The following is a 26,563-nucleotide window of genomic DNA, read 5'->3' as shown; positions in this document are numbered from 1 at the left end:
TCAGGTAATAAAAACACTCTTCTCCCATCTAAAACAAACAGTTCCATGTTATTTTAAATTTTGTTTCCAAAATTAAAACTGCATGTTATTGTTGTCAGCAACTTAAATAAAAGCATTAACTATACCTAGGGCTGTCAATTAATCACAGTTAACTCACGTGATTACATTTTTTGAGTTAATCACACTTATAACAATAGAATACCAATTGAAATTTATTACCGTATATACTCGATCATAAGCCAGTTCATTTATAAGCTGACCTCCACAAGATGGAGAAGTAAAAATGGAAAATTTGTATAACCCGTTCATAAGCCAACCCTATAATTCAGGGGTCAGCAAATGTTGGCTCCTGGGCCATGAGGATAAGCAGCTGGCGGCCAGAGATGGTTTGTTTACCTCGAACATCCACAGGCACAGAGGTAAACCTAAGTTGTCATAAACAGATAGCTAAGGGTTAATGTCTCTTTCACCTATAAAAGGGTTAACAAACAGTGACCTGAAACACCTGACCAGAGGACCAATCAGGAGACAAAATACTTTCAAAACTGGGTGGAGGGAAGTTTGGGTGTGAGTTCTTTGTCTTGGTTCGGTGGCCCTCTCGGCTCTGAGAGTGATCTCTCTATCTCCAGGCTTTCTAATCTTTTGTTTCCAAGTTGTAAGTACAAGGATAGTAAGACAATAGGTTTATATTGTTTTTTTGTATTTACATGTGTGTAGTTGCTGGAATGTTTTAAATTGTATTCTTTTTGGATAAGGCTGTTTATTCATTTTTTCTTTTAAGCAATTGACCCTGTATACTGTCACCTTGATACAGAGACCATTTTTATGTCTTTTTCTTTCTTTTTATATAAAGCTTTCTTTTTAAGACCTGTTTGAGTTTTTTCACTGGTTAAGGCTAAGAAACGAAGGGAGGGGGAAAATCTCTTTGTGTTAGATTTACTAAGCCTGACTTTGCATACTCTCTGGGTGAGGGGAGGGAGAGATTTGATCTCTCGGTACTTGTGTTTCAAGGACTTGAAGCAGGGAATATCCTAGAGTACCCAGGGCGGGGAAATCTGGGAGGAGGTAAAGAGGGGGAAGGGAAGTGGATTATTTCCCTTGGTAGTGAGACTCAGGGCATCTGAGTCTGGGGGTCCCCCAGGGAAGGTTTTGGGGAGACCAGAGTAAGCCAGACACTGGAATTTTCTGGCTGGTGGCAGCGATATCAAATCCAAGCTGGTAATTAAGTTTGGAGGTTTCATGCTAGCTTCTCATGTTCTGAACTCTAAGGTTCAGATCTGAGTAGGAAAGTTATGACATAAGTAAACAGTGTCCCGGCGCACCAGCTGCTTACCCTGACAGGCTGGGACAGCAACTGGTGGGGAAATTTTTTGTGGAGGAGAGAAGCTGGGAGTCAGGGGAGTAACCCCTGTGATCACCCCCCACATGACTCCATCCGTAGTCCGGAACCCCCACACTCTCCCCATCCCATCCCTTCCCACTTTATCTGGGGAGGGCCTGGGGAGGATGTCTCTGATCTGGCTGGAGCTGCTCCAGCAGGCTGGGCAGCGTGGCCGCACCTTGCTCCTGTGGACCAGACCGGGTGGCATGGCCGTAGCATGTTCCAGCGGGCTGGGCCAGGCATCACAGCCCCAGCGCGCTCTGGCACTTGGGTGGCATGGCCGCAGCCTGCTCTGGGGGGCGGGGCTGAGCAGCACGGCTGCAGCTTGCCAGTCCCGGAGCTGCAGCTGCTCTGGAGCTGGGGAGAGAGCAGCGTGGCCAGAAGTGGAGAGACTCTGGCCCTGCCTCTTCCCTTCTGGCTCTGCTGGCTGTGTCACCTCTCCTTGTTCCCTCTGCTGGGGGCTGTGTCCCACCTCTCCCTCTACACCCGTTCATAAGCCAACCCTCTTCTATGGTGCTTCCTTTTTTTACTAAAAATAAAATTAGCTTATGAATGAGTATATACAGTAAATATTTTTGGATGCTTTTCTACATTTTCAATATTGATTTCAATTACAAAACAGAATACAGAGTGCACGGTGCTCACTTCTGTGATTTCAAGTCCACTCAGTCCTATTTCTTATTCTGCCAATTGCCAAGACAAACAAGTTTGTTTACATTGACCGGAGATACTGTTGCCAGCTTCTTATTTACAATGTCACCTGAAAGTGAGAATAGGCATTCACATGGCACTGTTGTAGTCGGCATTGCAAGGTATTTACATGCGAGATATGCTAAAAATTTGTATGCCCCTTCACGCTTTGGCCACCATTCCAGAGGACATGCTTCCATGCTGATGATGCTCATTAAAAAAAAATAATGCGTTCACTAAAATTTGTGATTGTACTCCTTTGGGGGAGAATTGTATGACTCCTGCTCTATTTTAACCACGTTCTGCATATATTTCATGTTATAGCAGTTTTGGGATGACCCAGCACATGTTTCGTTTTAAGAACACGCTCACAGCAGATTTGACAAAACACAAAGAAGGTACCACTGTGAAAATTCTAAAAATAGCTACAGCACTTGACCCAAAGTTTAAGAATCGGAAGTTCCTTCCAAAATCTGAGAGGGATGAGGTGTGGAGCATGCTTTTAGAAGTCTTAAAAGAGTAACACACTGATGCGGAAACTACAGCACCCAAACCACCCAAAAATAAAAATCAACCTTCTGCTGGAGGCATCTGACTCAAAAGATGAAAATTAACATGCATCAGTCTGCACTGCTTTGGATGGGTATTAAGCTGAACCCATCATCAGCATAGAAGCATTTCCCCTTGAATAAGTGGTTGAAGCTGGAAGGGAATATGAATCTTTAATGTATCTGGCACGTAAATATCTTGCAACGCCAGGTACAACAGTGCCATGCGAATGCCTGTTCTCACTTTCAGGTGACATTGTAAACAAGAAGCAGGCAGCATTATCTCCTGCAAATTGTAACCAAACTTGCTTGTCTGAGTGATTGGCTGACCAAGAAGTAGGACTGAGGGACTTGTAGCCTTTAAAGTTTTACACTGTTTTATTTTTGAATGCAGGGTTTTTTTGTACATAATTCTACATTTGTAAGTTCAACTTTCATGATAGAGAGATTGCACTACAGTACTTGTATGAGGTGAATTAAAAAAACTTGTTTTTCTACAGTGCAAATATTTGTAATAAAAATAAATATAAAGTGAGCACTGTACACTTTGCATTCTGTGTTGCAATTGAAATTTATATTTGAAAATGTAGTAAACATCCAAAAATATTTAAAATAAATGGTATTTTATTGTTGTTTAATCACATGATTAATCGTGATTAATTTTTTTAATTCTTGACAGCCCTAACTATAACATCTCTATTGCTATAGTCAACAATCCTCAAACCACAGTTAAACTGAGCACAACCCATTTTCACCATTCTTATATTAACCCCCAAGCCACTTGAAAGTCACACATGAATATTAAATGACTTCATCAGGTTTAAAGTTATTAGAATACATGCTAAAGGTATTAACAAAATGTGATAGGCCATCTATGGACAAAACTCTGATTACCTACTTATTCTTTTACATTGTCATTTTAATAAATAAACTGAATCTTATGAAGTCTCTGTAAATACAGATTTTTTAAATGAATTGTGCCTCAAAAGTAATATATGGTAGAAGGTATAAAGATTAGTAATGTAGAGATCACTACTGGACAGTGTAACCATTGTGATCAAGGCAGCTGAAGGTTGTCCTGGTGTATTACATTTTTGATGTCATACTGTGAAAGTGTTCTTGCAGTACACTACTGTCTATTACTGAACTAATATCTGATGAGGTTTTTAACCTGAAATTTTAGAAGTGCATTTAGTGCTTGAGAAAATTCGCAGATGACCACCCCTGAATACGGAGGCCCTCTGCCTGACCACGGAACACATACACCATGGTAGCAGTGCAAGTTTCCTTTATTGCTCTGTCAATAGTTAACCTGTTCGGGAACTGCCTCGAGGAGTAAAAGGGGAGTTTGCCTTTCTGCTCTTCCAATCCTTCAGCTCTCTGCTGAAATTTCCAATAAGGGTGCCAATTAGTATCAATCGTAAAGGAAGATTTCATACTGAGTTCATCTGATGGCAGCCTAGATGCTTGTGGCATCAAATCCTAACTCATTTCTCACAGGCTACCAAACAGCCAGCAGACTATTGACTTTTGGTCATTACCCTATTCTAGATTTGAATCTAACCTTCTTATACTATTACCAAATATTAAAGATTTTCTTATCACAAGTGATAAGTGAACATATATGATACCTTAACTGTAAATAAATAACATTCACAGTACATGTACATCAGCAAAAGTCTCTTTTCTTTCTTGTGCTGCTTTTAATCTGTTTATATTTTGATTTGTTCAATTAAACAAAGAGCTTGCGCAATTTGCACGGCTTCTTCGCACTGCCGCCTACAGATAAAGTAATCAGTGTTGAATTTGATGGGATAAATTGGGAGCATGTACCCTAGTCACTATCACTGCCTGAATTATCTCAAAATATTGACCAACTCTTTAGTATTTGAATAACTGATTCTTTAGTAGTTTAAGAAAAACATGGTAAAGAGACTTCAAAATAAAAATGTCGCATCCTCCTCCTCCTCTTCTGGGCATTAATATAGTTCACCAACAGGTGTCAGTGACAAGAGCACACTGAGGAAGATAAATTATAATTAGAAGGGCATTAAATGTAACTGTCACGAATGGCGCCACTCCCTGATTACTGAACAGTTTGAATGTTCCACAGCTAGCAAGAAGAAACCTAGGCCTTTAGGAAAGGGTTGATCATTGCCCTAAAGGGTACAACAAGATCAAAACTGAAATGATCTCTAATACACCCGAGGTATCAGTTTTAGATGGCAGTCTTAAAGAGGATATGAACAAAGATTCTCTCAGCTTGAAAGCCAGCAATGAAGCACTTATGCTGCCACACAGCTGATACCTCTGTCAACAGAACCTGGCAGCTGCTTTTTAGTGCCTCTGACCTGTGCTATGGAGTAATCAGAAGAGTTGGTTGCCTGCATGCCCTCGTTCCCACTGATCCCGACTCCCACATGCGCGGTCTGGATCATTCCCACGTCATTGGCACCATCTCCGATGGCTAATGTGATAGCATTTACATGTTTCTTTACCATGTCTACTATTTCAGACTTCTGCAGAGGAGACACTCTGAAAAGGAGAAGAGAAAATGTTAGTCAGTTTCCCACATGCTGAGTTATGTATGCCTTTCCAAAAGGACAGCTGTAATCTCGATTTAGATGTGCTGGAAGGGAGTTTCTGGAAAGTTGCCTAATTCAACACTTAAGTTTAGAACATGTGCCAAATGTTTTCAGACAGAGAAAGAAGCATTTTCCATTTTTATAAGCTAAAATGAATGAATGAATAAATAGAGATCATAAACAAAAACATCAAATTGATTTTTGTGTGTGTGAGAATTTAATGCTCATGAGAGATGCCAGATTTAAAGCCTTGGAGACTGAAATCTTTTCTTTATCTCCTACATCATATGCATCAGCTGTGCAAGCTTCCCCACTGCCCCAACTGGATAGGCCACCATTAGGTTGGGAGGAAAAGTCAGTCTCTATGATGCTTTCAGTACTCAGCCTCTTTGCAGAGACTTCAACCAAGGGGATAAACTGGTGCAAACTGTGCTGGCGGTTTTTGAGGTTGAAGGACAGGGTTGTAGTAAGACATGCAACTACTAGGGAGAAATAAGAAGGTATAAGAAAAGCCCCTTCTTCCCACTTATCTTACACCTGCTTACTCCCTGCTGTGGGTTGCTTTTCCTCTGTTACAACCCCATCTTTTCACCCCTTCAGTCAGTAAGTTACACCACCTTAATGTTATCTTATGCTGTTTATCTGCATGTAATGTACATCAACACTGAGATCACCTCATAACTTGTCCTAATAGGTTACTCTTGGAACCTGACAACTCATAGTTAACTGCTGTACCAATATGCTGCAAGTGTAGGCCACTAAATCAAACACGACTCTTCTCTGTGCAGGGTGAAGACCCCAAAGCTGCATCTGCTCTGCCTGTAAAATAGCCATAGATGCCAATGGCATTTCTGCATATGGGCCAGATCCTTTAGCTCCGGCCATTTCAAAGTGTTGCGTAAGGGCTTCACTCCGATATCACTTACTCCACTTTGACATTTGTATAACTTTGTTGACTTCAGTGAAGTTACGCTGCTTTCTACACCAGTATAACTGAGAGCAGAACATGGCCCTATAGTTCCATAACGTATTTATCCTCAAGTACACTTATATCTATCTTATACATAGATATTTTGAACTTGATTCTTCTCATTTACATCAGTTTTAACTTGACATGCCTCAACAAAATTCAATGGAGATACTCCTGATTTACATCAGTTTAAGTCAGAGAAGACTCAGAACCTTTATGTATTACATTGAATCATCACACACTTGAACCAATTTTTATTCAGGTACAATACCCAGATTACTGAAGGGATAATTCTAGGCCCATCTGTACAAAGAGCCTTAATTCCTTTCCACACCACTTTTAGCCAAATAAAGTCTCAAAACTACTCTACATACCTTTCCATAAAACTTTAGACAAAGCTGTTCCACAGCTGAAGCAGACACATGCACTCACAAACAAAATATAATTGATACCCAAAGGCTTTACTATTAACATCAGGATTTTTTACACTATTTTTTCAGACCTCTGCACTCTGTGGGAGTGACCTATATTTATCCCTTTTACACATCTGGGTGGATTATAGCTGATCAGGAAAAAGAACATATGGTTTTTGGTCAGCCTTTCACTTTAAGGGCTTGATCCTGCCTCGTGTTGAGCACCTTTTAGGATCAGGCTTGATGAGTAGTTTGAAAGTTGTTGGGTTTTTTTGGGTTTGTTTTTTTTTAAGTTTCTGTGGTTGATCTTCATATGTTAACAAAAACATTTAGAAGAGGTAGCAGCTGTTGAGTTTCAAAAAACTGAAAACAGAGAAAAGGTGACTGGGCCATAAAAAACACTTAATCTCAATGACTTTGTGCATGAAATTCTCATTGGACAGATTTATTAAACCCTCAGTTGCACAGCAATGTAAAACAGTACTTTAGCACTCATGGGACTCAACTGTACTGGGAACAGAAAATACAGACCATATTACTAATCTATCTTGTAAATGAGATGTTAGAGTATAACAAAGTCAAATTCTCACTTTTATAAATGTTAATGGTGTAAAATACTAATGAGAATATGCTCTATCTTTATCTCTTACAAGTGTGTGTCTCTGTGTATGCGCAGAACATCATTTACATGCCTCAGGTGCACTGGAGGAAAAATACAAAGCCAAGGACCTTTAGTCACATGAGAGGTATAATTTCTTCATAACCACACATCTTGCTGTAGCTCTTTTTGTTTACTTATAAAATGACTTCGGTTTAATTTTTTTTAAATGGATGTTAATTTTTCTACTTACCAATTTATCTGAATTGCCTCAGAGTGTGAAAAATAGCCAAAAAGATGACTCAATTATTAAATACACTGTTTAAAAGTACTTATAAAATATGTTTTCACATATGTAGACCCTATTGTACATTGGAATCTACTAGAGCAGAGCCCTTTGTCCATACAGGGGGTCTTGCTAACATCAGTGGGACTCCAAACAGATGCAGAGACCCATGTTTGAGAATCCTGATAGAAGATCAGGGCTACTAATGCATTCTTCTAAGGAGTCCAGACACTGCAACTATAACAGATTCTCTCAGGGCTTCTCTGGCAACTCCATTTGAGGTGTTTATAACTTGCTAGTGTGTAATTTCACTTGGGGCTCAGAATTGGTATCCAAGTTTTTCTTCCAAAATTTTATCCCAATCACAGTAACAGTTTTTATGTCAGAGCAGGGCAATAAAAGAAGCAAAATCATATGAAAACTAATTTGAAAAATATGACAGAGGTTGTATTCTTTGACAAGTAATATACACTTAATGTAAATTCAATATTAATTCAGGTTTCTCAGTTAACCTCTCAAAAGTCAGGAAAGAAATTTTTTTCTAGATTGAACACACAGGCCCAGATTATTTGGTCAAACCAGGTAGTACAGAATAAGGGCTGGAGTTCACTTGATACTAGATAGCCGAGGGTAGGGCCAGCTTCATCATAAATTAGAGCAATCTGAAGGCTGCTGTAACTCATACTTGGTCACCCGTGGCCTCAAGGTGCTGTTCTCACATTTTCACTGGCCATGCCTTTTATTCCTTCCGCCACATTTCTGGGTTGAGAACAAGTCCCATAATCTTAACCCCTTGTAACTATGAAACAGGACTGAGTTTTTAATTGAAACTAATGGGGCTACTCAGAAAAGTAAAGTTAAGTACATGAATAAATACTCGCAGGATTGGTGTTAAGCTTCCACAAATGTTGATTTTGAATTTAATTATACATTATTTGTCAGTCAATAAAATACATCATAATACAAACTGGATTTTTTTTATTAAACCCTACATACTGTACATATATTCCATGTACCAACGCTGTACTATTCAGTTAAGGTTGTCAATAAATAACTCATACCCAAAGGTGGAACATTTTTTTATTATCTTATCTACCTCCCAATTCCAGAAAAGTGTTTTAATCACATTCTTAGTAATATATATCTATGGTAGATACAGATAAATTAAAGTGCACTATAGTTTAATATGTTAGCTGTGGGCATAGTCTAATACCCAAATAAGGCTCTTTCTTGTAAAATAGATGTATTCAATTTCAAATTAAGCCCAATAATAAATGTATGCTTTTATAATGTGCATCTTTTCTCCCCTGAAAAGTACATTTCCCGGTTCCAGGGAATATTTCTTGATGCATACAGTATATTAGCTATAGAAGTTACAACTTGAGACGGTCACTGATTTGAGGGATTTTGTATTTAAAAAAAAAACAAACTTTTTTTTCCCCCAGCTTCCAAACTGTCTCTCATTCCTTTTAATCTACCTTGCCAGATTGTGCTGTGCTAGATGACATTAATTCCCTTAGAATCAGAACTGAGATTCATTTCGGCACTTCAGATAAGCTATCTACATGAATAAGTAGAAGATTACAGCACAGACCACTCAACTAACCTGAAATTCAGGTGGTATCCTGATCGTTTCCCCACCTTTTTCAGTTCACAAAACTTTCTGGATAAATGAGTAGCTCAAAGAGTACTGGAAAGGAACTGACTGCTTTGGAACAACATTCTGCAATGACATGTAACAATCCATAACTGCCATCTGGCAAAATGAGTTTACTTTCACTACTTGTCTTACCCTAAAAATAAAACTAGGAAGGAATACATCCATGCACATGGAGATTAAGAGAAGTAGTAGTAATACAGAATGGCATGTTCATCAAAACCCAACTGCTCCGGTGTTCTGAGACTGGCAAAACTGGAATGCATCTATAAAGGTTCTCAGTGTGCCTGTCTGGAAGAATATTGCCCCAAAACGGGACAGACCAAAAGTGAAATATTTTGCACTGGTTATTTATTAATAATAGGTTCCTACATGACCTCTGAATTTGTTTGGATGTAAGAGAAGGCAGAATTTGGAACAAACTCATATGTTAAGTATCAGAGGGGTAGCCGTGTTAGTCTGGATCTGTAGAAGCAGCAAAAAGTCCTGTGGCACCTTATAGACTAACAAAGGTATTGGAGCAGGAGCTTTCACCCATGAAAGCTCCTGCTCCAATACGTCTGTTAGTCTATAAGGTGCCACAGGACTCTTTGCTGCTCTTATGTTAAGGTACATATCTGGGCAAGTGAAGAAGGGTTATGATTCCATTACACTTATTGGCCCAAATCTTCAAGTATCTGCTTATGCCCAAATGGTCCTGTCTGCTTCCATAAGTAAACCCAGGCATATGGATTTAGACTTTGGGGCCAGGACTGGGTCTTTACAAAGCGTCTAGCACACTTTTAGTGCTAATGCAATATACATACTATAAATGATGACTATCCAAGTGTGTGTGTTTGCAGAAAGGTAAGTGCTAGCCCAGGGAGAAGTTGAAACAGGGTACTCGGGGAAGAAGTGGGACAAGGCCAGAGCTGTTCTGAGTCAGGCATCCTCAATGAAGCCAGATGGCTGATTATTCAAACCTCACTTAACCCCAGTGGGGGACAGGACCCTTTGGCATAGAAGGGATTGGGGATAAGTGAGGTTCAGATGTTTTATTATATGCATATTATCACCATTTTGTGAATTTTCGACTTAATATGAAAATTATAGGTAAGTTGCACAGGGCACACTTGTTCATACTAAGCACTTTAAAATAGATTTCCATTGACTTCTATTGCTCAGCACCTGCGACTGTCATAAAAGTCAATTAGAACTGTGGGTGATCAGCACCTTTCAGAATCAGGCCCTTAACTGGTAATGAATTTGATAGTCATATCTCTTGACTAGAAACATTCTCAATTAAAACTATATTTTGTCTTTCCAGCAAAAAGTTGTAGGATTTATTTTAAAAAAAATCTGAACCTTGGGGTAGTTCTGCTGAGGTTCAGCTAATCTTTCAGCTACAATTAACATCAAGGGCAATAGCAGCTGCTCTTATAAGCACTTCTAACTGTCCTAGAAGTCTATGGGACTTGTGGATGTTCAGCATTTTCAGATTTCAGTCCCAGAGTAATTATGGCTGCACTGTGTGAGGCATTCAGTGTCTGAAAGTCAAACATAGAAATGCAATTACATAATGGAAGACTAGGATATAATGTAATATAAACAAAAAAAAATTTAGAGTCCCAACTAAGACTAGGGCCCCATTAGACGAGGCACTTTAAGACTGTCCCTGCCTCAGAGAGTTAAATACACAAGACAAAGAGCAAGATAAATTAAGTATTATTAGACCCATTTTACAGATGGGCCAGCAAAACACAGAGAGATTAAGTGAGTTGCCTAAGTTTATGCAAGAAGTCTAGGATAGAGTCAAGAATTGAACACAAATCTCCAGAGTCTAAAGCTACTCACTGAGCCACAAGGCTATCCTTTCTCACTAGATTTCACTACACAGACCACAGTCACACAAAGCCTTACGTACTTAAGGCTTTGGCTCTGGTTCTAGCCATGCACTCCTTTCATTTCTTCATAAGTAGTATGTAAGGAAACAATAGAAAGAAATGTGACTCACCCTTTGAGATGCATATCCCTGCGGTGCTCCACTTCAGGTGTGCATGAACCTCTCAAGCCCTTGATCAGAAATTTCTAGCAAGCAGTGCCTTTTCAACCAGTGCCCTGTTCAACCAGTGCCCTTTGCCCTTGTGGCAGACACCAAGTATATATGGGGATATGCAGGTGAACTGCACTCAGTTCCATCTTTATTCAGTCATTCCCTAGGCAACAACCAAAGCAGAGGGGAAGAAGGGCAGGTAGTGGAGCACCCATAAGGACACACATATCAAAGAAGAACACAGTTACTGCACAGGGCAAGTAATATTTCCTTCTTCTTCAAGTAGCGTCCCTATGGCATCCCTAGAAGCAGGAGGGAGCCTGAAAATAGGAGGTCTGAGATAGTACCAACGGCATGGAGCAGGGCATAATGCTTTGAAAATATATGCATTGAAGACCACATAGCGGCTTTATGTATCTTAAACACTGGAACGTTCTTCAAAAATGCAGTGCATGTCACTTGCAATCTGGTTGAATGCACTCTTCCGCCGCCCCCCAGGTAAAGATACAACCCGATGTCCATTTCAAAAGTCTGTCAGCAGAACTGGGAGCCTCCTGACATCTATCTGCGAAGGAAATATAGGGTCTAGGTGATCTAAAGTGCTTAGTTTTATCCAGGTAGAAGGCTAAGGCCATGCTAATGTTCAAGGTATCGAAATAGGATTCCTGCTCGGAACTGAGTTTCAGAAAAAAAAATAGTGGTAGATGGACTCGTTGGTTAACATAAAAATCCAAAGTAACCTTGGGTAGGAACCTTGGATGTGGATGTAAAGAGAACTTACTGCAAAAGAATGTTGAGGGGGTGGGGGGAGAGATTTGCCATCAAGGCTCCAATCTCCACAACCTTACAGGCAGACATGATGGCAACTAAGAAGGCCATCTTCATAGATAAATGAAGCAGGGAGTAGGTAGCCATTGGTTCGAATGGAGATCTAGTGAGGTGCTTGAGAACCAGACTGAGGTGCCAGGATGGAGCGGGAGGTCTAATATGGGAGAAAAGTTTACTCAGACCCTTAATAAATCTGGATGATACTGAGGGAGCAAAAATGGAGAATTCTTCAATTGCAGATGAAAGGCTGACATAGCAGACCAATGTACCTTGACTAAATTGATGGATAACCCAGAAGTCTTTAGATCCAGCAAGTAATCTAGGATGAGGGAAAGAGAAACTAATTCAGGCAACAGAATATCAGGGCTGGAAGGGACCTCAGGAGGTCATCTAGTCCAATCCCCTGCTCAAAACAGGACCAACCCCCAGATAGATTTTTGCCCCAGATCCCCTAAGTGGCCCCCTCAAGGGCTGAACTCATAACCTTGGGTTTCATAAGGCAATACTCAAACCACTGAGCTATTGCTCCCCCCAGTCAAGTGCCCAACATGGGGCATGAACCCACAACCCTCAGAGTAAGAGTCTCATGCTCTATCAACTGAGCTAGCCAGCCAGAGGAAGAGACAACCGCACAATGGACAAATCTCTTCCATTTCTGCAAGTAAGTAATGGGGTTTGATGTTTTAACACCCACTACCTCTGTAGAGCAGGAACTTTTATTCTGGAGAACCAACCAGGAGCCAGACTCTGAGATGTAGAACTGCCAGGTTGGGGTGAAGGACGCCAGCTGCACCCAGAGACAGGAGATGAGCAGCTTGATTAGCAGAATGACACAGAACTGAAGCTGGTAAGGGTAACAAGCTTGTCTTGGCCGGGTAGCTAAGAGTCCATGGACTAGAATCTGGGTCTGCAGAGCCTGGGACAGCTGATGTTCCCACAGTGCCACCAGGAGGTTATGCAGAGCTACAGCCAGGGAGCACTGTAGAGAGCAAGCACTGCAGGAAGGACCACCCAAGGGACCAGAGGAGCCAACTTTGTGATTTCCCTGGGGATGCTGGACCTCCGTCTGCCCCAGACCATGCCCCACTCCACCTCTTCCCCCAAATTCCAACCATGCCCCACCCTTCCCCCCACTCCACCTCTGTCCTGACTCTTCTTGGTCCCTGCTCCACTCTCACCCCATTCTGCCCCTTTCCTACCTCTTCCTGCCCCTCCCCCACCTTTTCATGCCCCCACTCTTTCCCCTCCCCCCAGTGCTCCCTGCACACTGCTGAACAGCTGATTGCAGCAGGTGGGAGGGCTGGGAGGGAGGGGGAGGAGCTGATTGGCAGGGCTGCCCAAGAGTGCTGAGCATACACTTTTTCTCCCCATGGGAGCACCCACAGAGTTGGTGCTTATGCAAGGGAGCCAGCGCAACAATACCCTGTGGCCCTATAAATTGGCCAAGCAACCTATTTAACTCCAGAGGTTGCCCCAGGAAGCTGTCCGGGCAAACACAAAATTCAGCCTGCTGTGACTCCAGATTTCACTTTGTCTCCTGATCTCCAGTCTCCGATCTCAGCCTGACTCCTGTCTCCTGACTCCAGCTTGGTACCATTTTGGTACAAGCACCTTAGCAAAGCCGTGCTTACTCTCCTTGGAGCTCTGGGGCTTCACAAGCCTGCTGGTACTGGAGGAAGAATCCCTGGCCTCAACGGTACCCACTGAGACAGAGGACATTAACACGGACCTGGTCTTTTTTGGATCTGGCTCTTTAGATATAGAGTCCATACTCCTGTTCTTGGCAGTCTTCCCAATGTGCTCCAAAGGCTTCCCTTTCTTAGGAGAAGCTGCTCTGAGGTGACAGGGCACTGATCTGTCCGGTGACAGATGTCTGTGTGGAGGAGAAGAGGGGGTGTCTCCTGATGTGGCTCAGAGGGTAGTTGCAGGGAACATTCCATTGCCAACAGCCTGAGCTTTATCTCCCTGTTCCTCCCAGCCCTTGACTTAAGGGCTAAACAAAAAGGAGCACTTCTGGGAGATGTGGAACTCCCCCAGACAACAGACACACTTGGAATGTCCATTGCTCATTGGTACAGCCTCCCGGCAAGAGAGGCAGCATTTGAAGGCTGGTGAACCAGGCAAACCACATCAGGAGAAGACAAATCTCCTGTCAGTCCCCTCATCTAAAACCAACTATATTAACACTAATATGTTAATATTAAGCTAAGTAACTTTGGGCTGGTCTACACTGGGAGGGTTCCAATGTAAGATATGCAACTTCAGCTACGAGAAGAGCATAGCTGAAGTCGACGTATCTTATTTCGACTTACCTCCCATCCTCACGACGCGAGATCGACAGCCGTGGCTCCCCCATCAACTCTGCTTCCGTCTCTTACCCTGGTGGAGTTCCGGAGTCGACAGGGAGCGCAGCAGGGATTGATTTATCACGTCTAGACAAGACGTGATAAATTGATCCCCAACAGATCGATCGCTACCCACCAATCTGGCAGGTAGAGTGGATGTACCCTTTGCTAGAAAAGAGGTGAAGAGAAAAGGCCAAGTATGCTCTAGGGGGCAGACATGCTAATATTTCATCTGGGGCCAAGGCAGTAGAGGAGGCACAAGGCACATGCATGGGCCGAATGGGCAGTACTAGCTAGAAAACTTTGATCAAGTGACTCAAGAGGCGCATGTACACCTGAAGTGGAGCACCAGAGAAAGACACTGCTCCAAGAAGAAAAAGCATTTCTGTTATGATTTATGCAGTTGCCCTCTTCACTGAAATCTACTTATTTTAGTATATTTTCACTCATGCTGTGTAGTCTTTAAAAGTTCTCTGTGAAAGGAAGGAAAAGGCAAGAGCGGAAGCTGTGTTTTAAATAAGTGATATTATATCCTTGTTTCCATGCTTCAACAGGGATTGAAATAACACATTTAAATACCGTAATGTCTTTAACACGAAACACATTAATTTGATACTCTGCTTCCTTGAAATGCTTTGTTAATGCATGCAAACCTCTTAGAAGCCTGCCTTTTTCGAAATTAACATAGATTTACCCTGTTCTACCACAAAGAACACTGGTATTTCAAAATGCCATGCCTGACCTCATCTGCAGAGAAGGTAGGATGGGAAGCAGCCTAGAAAGAAAGCTGAGACATATTAAGGTTACTGATATTTAAGAGCATGCAATAGCCCCTGGAGAACCATGAAACTAATATATCACTGAAATTAAATGTTCAAAAACTTGTCAAATGGTGCTACCAAAACATCATACTTAACAGCTTTTTCATTTGAGTTAGGCCTCCCTTGATACATGCCCTGGAAATCAAAGCAACTAGCCATCTGACTACCAGTTCCAAATAAGAACTAGACTGTTATTACACTCAGTAATACAAAGGCTGCTCTAAGAGACATCTCATCACAGATCTACAGCCAAACAAAGACCTATACAACAGTCTAACTGACATGAGTAATTGGATAAAATATGGACATGTCTTGTTGAACCAAAGTATGCATTGTGTCCAATGTATTTTACAGAGTAAATCTCTTAATATTTAATCTTATGACAACAACCCCCCCCCCCAATAAATATACACTGGGCTCTGATGCACTACTTTAAAAACTTTACAAACAGCACTGAATTGCCTGTTGATGATCTGTAAATATCTGCAATGGGTGCTGTGTTCTTTTAACAAATAAAGAAACAGCCCCTCGCATTTCCAGAGCAGAAAAAGACAAAGCAGAGAACAAGAAAACTGTTTCCTTCTTATAAATTTTTGTTTATTAATAATAATTTGCCAAGTTGTGGTGGAATAACTACCTCTTCCTCTCTTCTCTGATGGATGGTGCTGAGTGAACCCTTCTCCAGGCCTGTCCTCCAAAACAATGCTACTAATTATGTTTAGACTACATGTCCAAACCATACACAATTCTTGCTGCATCCTCCTCCATAACATTTTCAAAAGCCAGCCTCTTCTCTACATCGACACAGGCAAAACTCTTACCCAGGCCTTCACCATCTCCCATCCTGAGTACTGTAACCTCCTCTTCTCCGGCTACTCAACATCTACCCCACTCTCTTCACACCCATCTTTGTCCCCATCTTTCTGGCCATATCACCCCTCGACAAGTCCCTCCCACTAGGCCACACCCTTATACACCACATAAAATACAAGTTTCTAGTCTTCATCTATGGTAGGATTTTTTTTTAAAGTTGTTCAGTGTCTCAGAGATTAAATTAATCATGAGTCTACAATGGCTGTCATTTTATTGGTGGCCTCAATTTGCCTCCCTGGCACAAATGTGAAGACCTCTCTTAACCCCTTTAAACTCTGACTAGCTGGTAACCTGTTCTGCTTTTCCATATGTTTTCTCTGCAAGCTTCAGCTTACCAGGTATAGTCTAGTTGGATGCGCCTACACCACTGGCTGGGTTATCTTTATAACGGGAAACAAATACAATAAAGTTGTTAATTACTTCCTGCCTCCTCCATTTCTAGTGCATGACAATACAAGTTTCTGCTTCAACATCCCCTAACAAGAACTGCCAATTATGAACCCATACAACAGGACAGTTACCTGTTCTGTAACTGGCATTCTTCGAGATGTGTTGCTCAGGTGTATTACACAGTAGGTGTGCGTGCTCACCACGTGCACCAGTGCCGGAAGTTTTTCCCTTAGTAGTACCCGCACGGGGGAGCACTGCTGCTACCCCTGGAGTGGCGCCTCTATATCGCATTATAAAGGGAGCTGCGCACTGCCCCCCACCCTCGGTTCCTTCTTGCCAGACAACTCCGACAGAGGGGAAGGAGGGCGGGATATGGAATACACCTGAGCAATACATCTCGAAGAAAGCCAGTTACAGAACAGACAACTGTCCTTTCTTCTTCGAATGATTGCTCATGTATATTCCACAGTAGGTGACTTCAAGCTATATCTGATGGAGGTGGGTAGGAGTTTAAGGGCTTCCGGGACGCAGTACCGTCCTACCAAACTCGGCATCATCCCATGCTTGGGAGACGATGGAGGACCACATGGCAGCTCTACATATGTCCTGGATAGGGATGTGAGCAACATAGGTGGTCGACGAGGCCTGAGCTCTCATAGAATACGCCTTAACGACAGGCAGCGAGGGAACCCCTGCCAGGTCATAACACGTGCGCTGGGTGGAAATTGGTTGTCCCCTCATCTGCTCGGCTGTCGCAACGAACAGCTGCAAGGATTTCCAGAACAGCTTGGTTCGGTCCAGGCCTGGTTTGGTCCAGGTAAAAAGCTAGAGCCCTACACACATCTAGTGTGTTTAAATGGCACACCTCATTGGAGGAATGGGGCTTAGGACAGAGTACCAGTAGGAAAATGTCCTGATCCACATGGAAGGCGGAGACCACCTTCAGGAGAAGAGCAGGGTTTGGGCGAAGCTGGACCTTATCCTTGTGGAAGACTGTACACGGGGGATCCGAGGTCAACGCCCTAAGCTCTGAGACACATCAGGCTGATGTGATAGCAACAAGGAATGCTACCTTCCATGACAGGTGAGACCAGGAACACATGACCAACGGCTCAAAGGGAGGACCCGTGAGGTGAGATAACACTAGGTTTAGATCCCATTGTGGCATGGGGGGCCTAGCATATGGGAATGAACAATCCAGGCCCTTTAGAAAGCGGGAGGTTATATTGTGGGAAAAGACCCATGTGGCCCTGTACCGGTAGTGGAAGGCTGATATGGCCGCCAAATGCACCCTGACGGAGGCAGGAGCCAGCCTTTGGGTCCTAAGGGACAGCAGGTAATAGAGAATAAGTTGGAGTGATACAGACGATGGGAAGATTCCCCGCTCCCTGGCCGACCTAGAGAACCTGGACCATTTGGCCAAGTATGTCCGTCATGTGGACGGCTTTCTACTTTCCAACAGAACTCATTTGACGTCCTCCTCATCTAACCACAGAGCAACCACGCTGTCAGGTGAAGTGCGGCCAGGTTGGGGTGGAGGAGGCATCTCCCTTCCTGGTAAAGGAGATCCGGGCGAAACGGCAGCCAGTAGGAGTTGTAGGAGGGTCTCGTACCACTGCTGACGGGCCCAATCCAGGGCTCTGAGGATGACCCGCATGCTATCAGCTTTTACTTTTTGCCGACCTTGCCTATTAGAGGGAAAGATGGGAAGGCATAGAAAAGCTGGTCCGACCACTGAAGGAGGAAAGTGTGCGAGATAGCCCCCCTTCCCACTCCTCCTCTGGAGCAGAACTGGGAGCAATGTCTGTTCTGATCAGTTGCAAAGAGGTCGACCTGGGGAACTCCCCACTCCCGGAAGAGCTGTACAATGACCTCCCAGTGGAGTTATCAAAAACAGATAGTTAAGGGTTAATGTCTCTTTTACCTGTAAAGGGTTAACAAACAGGGAATCAAAAACACCTGACCAAAGGACCAATCAGAAAACAAGATACTTTCAAATCTCGGTGGAGGGAAGCCTTTGTCTGTGTTTTTTGGGTTTTGCTTTGTTCTCGCTGGGTCCTGAAAGGGACTAGACGTGCAACCAGGTTTCTTGCCAATCTCCCTGCTACAGTCTCTTATATATTCAGAATAGTGAGCATTAAGTAGGAAAGGCGGTTATAGTCTTTTGATTGTTTTCTGTATTTGCAAATGTCTAGTTTGCTGGAAGTATTTTAAATTGTATTTTGCTGGGGGGGGTGGGCTTCTCTCTAGTGTCTATAAGCTGTAAGACCCTGTAACTTTTACCATCTAAATCACAGAGACAACTTTTACTTTTTTTTCCTTTCTTTTTATTAAAAGTTTTGCTTTTTAAGACCTGGTTGATTTTCTCCCCTTGTTGAGGCTCAAGGGAATTGAGTCTGTACTTACCAGGGAATTGGTGAAAGAAGGGAGGGGGGAAGGGTGGAATCCCTTTGTTTTAGATTCACGGAGCTTGAATCTGTCTCTCTCTCCAGGATAGCCCAGGGAGGGAGAGAGAAGGGCGGGGGGAAAACCTAATTTCTCTGTGTTGTGATTCAAGGAGTTTGAATCACGGTGATCTCCTAGTGTACACAGGGCGGGAAAGATCTGGGAGAAAGAAAGGAGAAGCGGGGGGAAAATGGTTTATTCCCCTTTGTTGTAAGACTCAAGGAATTTGGGTCTTGGAGGTTCCCAGGGAAGGTTTTGGGGGGACCAAAGTGTATCAGACACTCCAAGTCCTGATTGGTGGCAGCTTATCAGATCTAAGCTGGTAATTAAGCTTAGAGGAATCGATGCTGATACCCCAACTTTTGGACTCTCAGGTTCAGATTGGGGAAATATACCATGACATGTTGGCAGCGGTGTGGATAAAGTAGGACCCCAAAAGCCAATAAGATTATTATTTTTCTTTTTTCTCTGCAAGCTGCTTACAAGCAGAGAGAAGGGGTTTTTAAAACTACAGCCAGAGAAATTTTTTTTCCTTGCTCCTTTCTGGTTGTCCAGAGAGACTGCCTGAGGGCACACACATTAAGGTTTAACAAGGGTCTTTTGTTAAACAAAGCAGGCTTAAGTGGTCAGCAACAGACTCCAGCAAAGCACATCTGCAAATGAAAGGGTTTTTTATTTCTTTTTACTTTACCAAGAAAGGCACTGTTGCTAAGCAACCCTAAGAAGGCAACAAATAAGCAGCAGTTCAGGCAGTAAACACCAGAGGGCACCCCAACACAAGAAAGCAGGAACCATGATTACCAAGGACCTGAAACAGGAACTGGCAAGACTGGATGCAGAGGCACACCTCAGAGACGCCGACCACAAGCGAGACATGGAAAGAAAACAAAAGGAAATAGAAATAAGAGAAAAAGAGGTGGAGCTGAGAGAAAGAGAAGAAAAAATCAAAGAGGAAGCCTACAAAAGAGAACAAGCAGCCAAAGAGGAAGCCTACAAAAGAGAACAAGAAGCCAAAGATGTGGACAACAAAAGAAAAATAGAGCTCCAAAGGGAGGTACACCAGCAGGCCATGGAATTAGAACAGACTAAGCAACAGAACACAGCCATTCCTAACAACACTTCGCCAGTTGTTGTTCCACATCCCAAGAAATTTCCCACCTACAAGGCAGGTGATGACACTGAGGTCTTTTTAGAAAATTTTGAAATGACCTGCCATGGATACAGCATCTCTGAAAACCAGTACATGACAGAGCTGAGGCCACTGCTCAGTGGACCCTTAGCAGAGGTGGCGGCTGAAACGCCTAAGGAAAACATGAACGATTATAAACTTTTTCAAACCAAGGCCAGAATCAGAATGGGGATAACACCTGAGCATGCTCGTCAGCGGTTCAGAACCCTAAGATGGGAACCAGATGAGTCATTCCCCCGACACGACTACCACATTGCAAAAAATTATGAAGCCTGGATATCCGGAACAAAGGTTAACAATATGGATGAGCTACACCTCCAAATATGGATGAGCTACACCTCCAAATACAAATGGAGCACTTCTTAGAGGGTGTTCCCGAGGAAATAGAAAGGTATATCCTAGATGGGAAACCCAAAACGGTAACCAAGGCAGGGGAGATTGGAGCCAAATGGATGGAAGTGACAGAAAAGAAAAAAGCCACTGTCAAGGGGAGCGAATACCCCAGGGGGCACACCGACAATAAACCCTACAACCGAGGGCAGCCCAAGACCCCACCTACAACCCAAGGAAAGCCCCAGACTACCTATTATCCCACCTCATCAGTCTCCAGTAACCCACCTCGGCCAGTGACCAGTCCGCTGGACGATGCTTTAAATGTAACAAACTAGGACATATAAAGGCCAACTGCCCCAAGAACCCCAACTGAGTGCAGTTCATTACACCACCATCACACCAACGATCCCCAGGCCCAGATGCCTCTCAAATACCCTTGGAGCAAAGGGAAATTTTGAGAGTGGTCGGAAAGAAGGTTATTGCGTGGAGAGACACAGAGGCACAAGTGTCAGCTATCCACCAATCCTTAGTGGACCACAAATTCATTAACCGAAAGGCCAAAGTGACAATTTACCCCTTCATGTCACAAGCTGTAGACTTGCCTAGAGCTAAACTACCTGTCCAGTACAAAGGCTGGTCAGGAATGTGGACTTTTGCAGTATATGACAATTATTCCATCCCCATGTTACTGGGGGAAGACTTGGACAACCAGGTGATGCGGGCCAAGAAAGTGGGAATGGTTACACGCAGCCAAGCCAGGCAAGCTTCCAGACCCATCCCTGTTCCTGAGCCGTCCACAGGGACCACGTCTGTGTTACCAGAGACCCAGACAGAGGTAGTGGACCTGGATCCCCTACCAACGACTTAAACAGCCACAGTGCCTCCAGTCCCAGACCAGGAACTGGAAAATCAACCAGCAACAGAACCGTTGCCAGCACTGAAGCCAGTGCTTGCAAATCCATCTTCAACCCCAAAGCCAGAGGGCGCCAGCGAGCCTGAACTGGCAGAAGCAGCAGACAACCATACCCAAGAGTCTCAGCCAAAGCCTGAAATACCACCTGGTGCACCAACGGAGAGCGGCTCACCAGCAACGAAAACAACCCCATCACCTACATCGCTTCCAGAGGGACCAAGCCCAAGTTCACAGTCTAAGGAAGAACTGGTGTCTCCAGCCTCAAGGAAACAGTTCCAGACTGAGCAGGAAGCAGATGACAGCCTTCAGAAAGCTTGGGAGACGGCACGGAGCACCCCACCACCTCTGAGCTCTTCTAATCGATCCCGGTTTGTTGTAGAACAGGGACTTTTATACAATGAGACTCTTTCTGGTGGACACCAGGAAGATTGGCACTCGCAAAAACAGTTGGTGGTTCCAACTAAGTACTGGGGGAAGCTCTTAAGCTTAGCCCATGATCATCCCAGTGGCGATGCTGGGGTGAACAGAACCAAAGACTGGTTGGGGAAGTCCTTCCACTGGGAGAGGATGGGCAAGGACGTTGCCAAGTATGTCCGGTCTTGTGAGGTGTGCCAAAGAGTGGGGAAGCCCCAAGACCAAGTCAAGGCCCCTCTCCAGCCACTCCCCATAATTGAGGTCCCATTTCAGCGAGTAGCTGTGGATATTCTGGGCCCCTTCCCAAAAAAGACACCCAGAGGAAAGCAGTACATACTGACTTTCGTGGACTTTGCTACCCGATGGCCGGAAGCCTAGTAGCTCTAGGCAACACCAGGACTAAAGCTGTGTGCCAGGCCCTAACAGACATTTTTGCCAGGGTAGGTTGGCCCTCTGACATCCCTACAGATTCAGGATCTAATTTCCTGGCAGGAACCATGAAAGAACTGTGGGAAACTCATGGGGTGAATCACTTGGTTGCCACCCCTTACTACCATCAAACCAATGGCCTGGTCGAAAGGTTTAATGGAACTTTGGGGGCCATAATACGTAAATTCATGAATGCACACTCCAATGACTGGGACCTAGTGTTGCAGCAATTGCTTTTTGCCTACAGGGCTGTACCACATCCCAGTTTAGGGTTTTCACCGTTTGAACTTGTGTATGGCCACGAGGTTAAGGGGCCATTACAGTTGGTGAAGCAGCAATGGGAGGGGTTTACACCTTCTCCAGGAACTAACATTCTAGACTTTGTAAGCAACCTACAAAACACCTTCCGACACTCTTTAGCCCTTGCTAAAGAAAACCTAAAGGATGCTCAAAAAGAACAAAAGGCCTGGTATGATAGACATACCAGAGAGCGTTCCTTCAAGGTAGGAGACCAGGTTATGGTCTTGAAGGTGCAACAGGCCCATAAGATGGAAGTATCATGGGAAGGGCCATTCACGGTCCAAGAGCACCTGGGAGCTGTTAACTACCTCATAGCATTTCCCAATTCCTCCCTAAAGCCCAGAGTTTACCATGTTAATTCTCTCAAGCCCTTTTATTCCAGAGACTTACAGGTTTGCCAGTTTACAGCCCAGAGAGGAGATGACGCTGAGTGGCCTGAAGGTGTCTACGATGAAGGAAAAAGTGACGGTGGTGTGGAAGAGGTGAACCTCTCCACCAGCCTGGAACATCTGCAGTGGCAACAAATCAGGGACCTGTGCACTAGCTTAGCCCCACCGTTCTCAGCCACACCAGGACAGACTGAACGGGCATACCACTCCATTGACACAGGTAAAGCTCACCCAATTAGAACCCCACCCTACCGGGTGTCTCCTCATGCCCAAGATGCTATAGAACGGGAGATCCAAAACATGCTACAGATGGGTATAATCCGCTCATCTACCAGTGCATGGACATCTCCAGTGGTTCTGGTACCCAAACCAGATGGGGAAATACGCTTTTGCATGGACTACCGTAAGCTAAATGCAGTAACTCGTCCAAATAACTATCCAATGCCACGCACCGATGAGCTATTGGAGAAGTTGGGACGCGCCCAGTTCATATCTAAAATAGACTTAACCAAGGGGTACTGGCAAGTACCGCTAGATGAACCTGCCAAAGAGAGGTCAGCATTCATCACCCATGTGGGGGTGTATGAATTTAATGTGCTTCCTTTCGGGCTGCGAAATGCACCCGTCACCTTCCAAAGGCTGGTAGATGGTCTACTAGCAGGATTGGGAGAATATGCAGTTGCCTACCTCGATGATGTGGCCATTTTTTCTTAGTCTTGGCCCGAACACCTAGAACCCCTGGAAAAAGTCTTTGAGCACATCAGGCAGGCAGGACTAACTGTTAAGGCTAAAAAGTGTCAAATAGGCCAAAACAGAGTAACTTACCTGGGGCACCAGGTGGGTCGAGGAACCATAAACCCCCTACAGGCCAAGGTAGATGCTATCCAAAAGTGGCCTGTCCCCAAGTCCAAGAAACAGGTCCAATCCTTCTTAGGCTTGGCCGGGTATTATAGGCGATTTGTACAGCCAAATCGCTGCCCCACTGACCGACCTGACCAAAAAGACCCAGCCGAATGCAGTTAAGTGGACTGATAAGTGTCAGAAGGCCTTTACTCAGCTTAAGGCGATGCTCATGTATGACCCTGTGCTAAGGGCCCCGGACTTTGACAAATCATTCCTAGTAACCACAGATGCATCTGAGCGTGGTATAGGAGCAGTTCTCATGCAGGAAGGACCGGATCACAACTTCCATCCTGTCGTGTTTCTCAGCAAGAAACTGTCTGAGAGGGAAAGCCACTGGTCAGTCAGTGAAAAGGAATGCTACGCCATTGTGTACGCCCTGGAAAAGCTATGCCCATACGTTTGGAGACGGCGGTTCCAGCTACAAACCGACCATGTTGCGCTAAAGTGGCTTCATACTGCCAAGGGGAACAACAAAAAACTGCTTCGATGGAGTTTAGCTCTCCAAGATTTTGATTTTGAAATTCAACACATTTCAGGAGCTTCTAACAAAGTAGCTGATGCATTCTCTCGTGAAAGTTTCCCACAATCCACTGGTTAAAATTTGTCCTTGAAATGTAGAAAGCCTTGTAGTTTACATACTTAGTAGTATATGTAAAGGTGCATGTGTTGTATTAATCTGTTTATTCTAAAGTTCTAAGAAGAAATCGCAGCCAGTGAGGTTACCCACTGTCTGCGATTTGGGGGCGTGTCATAAACAGATAGTTAAGGGTTAATGTATCTTTTACCTGTAAAGGGTTAACAAACAGGGAACCAAAAAACACCTGACCAGAGGACCAATCAGGAAACAAGATACTTTCAAATCTCGGTGGAGGGAAGCCTTTGTCTGTGTTTTTTGGGTTTTGCTTTGTTCTCGCTGGGTCCTGAAAGGGACTAGACATGCAACCAGGTTTCTTGCCAATCTCCCTGCTACAGTCTCTTATATATTCAATAGGAAAGGTGGTTATAGTGTTTTGATTGTTTTCTGTATTTGCAAATGTCTAGTTTGCTGGAAGTATTTTAAACTGTATTTTGCTAGGGGGGGTGGGCTTCTCTCTAGTGTCTATAAGCTGTAAGACCCTGTAACTTTTACCATCTAAATTACAAAGACAACTTTTACTTTTTTTCCCTTTCTTTTTATTAAAAGTTTTGCTTTTTAAGACCTGGTTGATTTTTTCCCCTTGTTGAGGCTCATGGGAATTGAGTCTGTACTTACCAGGGAATTGGTGAAAGAAGGGAGGGGGAAAGGGTGGAATCCCTTTGTTTTAGATTCACGGAGCTTGAATCTGTCTATCTCTCCAGGATAGCCCAGGGAGGGAGAGAGAAGCGGAGGGGGGGAACCTAATTTCTCTGTGTTGTGATTCAAGGAGTTTGAATCACGGTGATCTCCTAATGTACCCAGGGCGGGAAAGATCTGGGAGAAAGAAAGGAGAAGGGAGGCGGAAATGGTTTATTCCCCTTTGTTGTAAGACTCAAGGAATTTGGGTCTTGGAGGTCCCCAGGGAAGGTTTTGGGGGGACCAGAGTGTATCAGGCACTCCAAGTCCTGATTGGTGGCAGCTTATCAGATCTAACTTGGTAATTAAGCTTAGAGGAATCGATGCTGGTACCCCAACTTTTGGACTCTAAGGTTCAGACTGGGGAAATATACCATGACAGGAGTGACCACTCGTATTGGTGGGAAAAAGCCCTGCTGAGGTGATCGGCTTGCACATTGCAGATGCTGGGTAGGTGGAAGGCTCGAGGGAGATACTGTGGGCTATACAGAACTCCCACAGGTTCAGGGCTTCCAGGCATAGGAAGTGTGTTCCTCCCTGTCTGTTGATGTAATACATTGCAGCCATACAGTCCATGAGGACTCTGAACACCTTCCTGCAAAGGTGTCCGCTGAAAGCTATGTATGCTAACAATATTGCCCTGAGCTCCCTTACGTTTATGTGTAGGGATAATTCTGAGACCGACCATCTCCCTTGTGTTTGAATGTCCCCTATATGGGCCTCCCAGCCCAGGTCTGAGCCATCTGACACCAGGTCTAGTGAGGGGGAGATTTCTCAAAAGGGGACCCCTTGCAGCATATGGCATGGGAGGGACCACCATTGAAGGGCAGCAACTACCTGGGACAGTATCATGACAACCCTGTCCAGCCCATCCCAGGCCTGGGAATACTGGGAAGCCAGCCAGAGCTGGAGGGGCCTCATTCTGAGCCTGGCGTGGTGAACCATGTATGAGCACACCGCCATGTGCCCAAGTATTTGAAGGCACGCCCTCACCGTCGTCACGGGGAAGGCCATAACTGAGGCAATGAGACCTTTGAGGGTCTTGAACCTATCTCAGGGAAGAGAGGCTGTGGCCTATAATGAGTCCAGTAGCGCCTCTATGAATTCTATGTGCTGAACATAGACTTGGTCTCGTTCACCACTAGGCCAAGATCTGCACATGTGGACGGGAGAAGTCCCACCTGGGCCTGCACGTGAGACCAGGAGGTGCCCTTGAGAAGCCAATTGTCCAGGTATGAGAAGATCTGCACCCCTCTTCTCCAGAGGTATGCTGCTACCACCACCATACTTTTGGTGAAAACCCTGGAAAGGCCAAATGGGAGGAGCGTGAACTGGTAATGGTCCTCCCCTACCAGGACTCGGAGGAAGCGCCTGTGTCCCTCGAATATATGGATATGGAAATATGCGTCCTCGAGGTCCAGGGCCACAAACCAATCGCCCGGGTCCAGCGAGGGAATGATAGAGGCCTGGGATACCATCTGGAGCCTGTAGCAGACCATAAAACTGTTGAGATCCTGTA

The 26,563-nt window shown here is 44.2% G+C and overlaps 1 protein-coding gene across 3 annotated transcripts in view; it reads right to left on the bottom strand.

Moving 5' to 3' along the window:
* ATP8A2 (ATPase phospholipid transporting 8A2) overlaps nt 1-26,563 on the bottom strand; it is a 657,063-nt gene that overhangs the window by 213,580 nt on the left and 416,920 nt on the right. For all 3 annotated transcript variants that reach the window (XM_050937153.1, XM_050937152.1, XM_050937151.1), the window contains exon 26: nt 4,971-5,154. In XM_050937153.1, coding sequence (XP_050793110.1) covers nt 4,971-5,154 — 184 coding nt within the window. The remainder of the gene's footprint in view (nt 1-4,970; nt 5,155-26,563) is intronic.

The sequence above is a fragment of the Gopherus flavomarginatus genome, chromosome 1 (assembly GCF_025201925.1).
Source record: "Gopherus flavomarginatus isolate rGopFla2 chromosome 1, rGopFla2.mat.asm, whole genome shotgun sequence".
Lineage (NCBI taxonomy): Eukaryota > Metazoa > Chordata > Testudines > Testudinidae > Gopherus > Gopherus flavomarginatus.
This window is presented reverse-complemented; position numbering and strand designations above follow the sequence as displayed.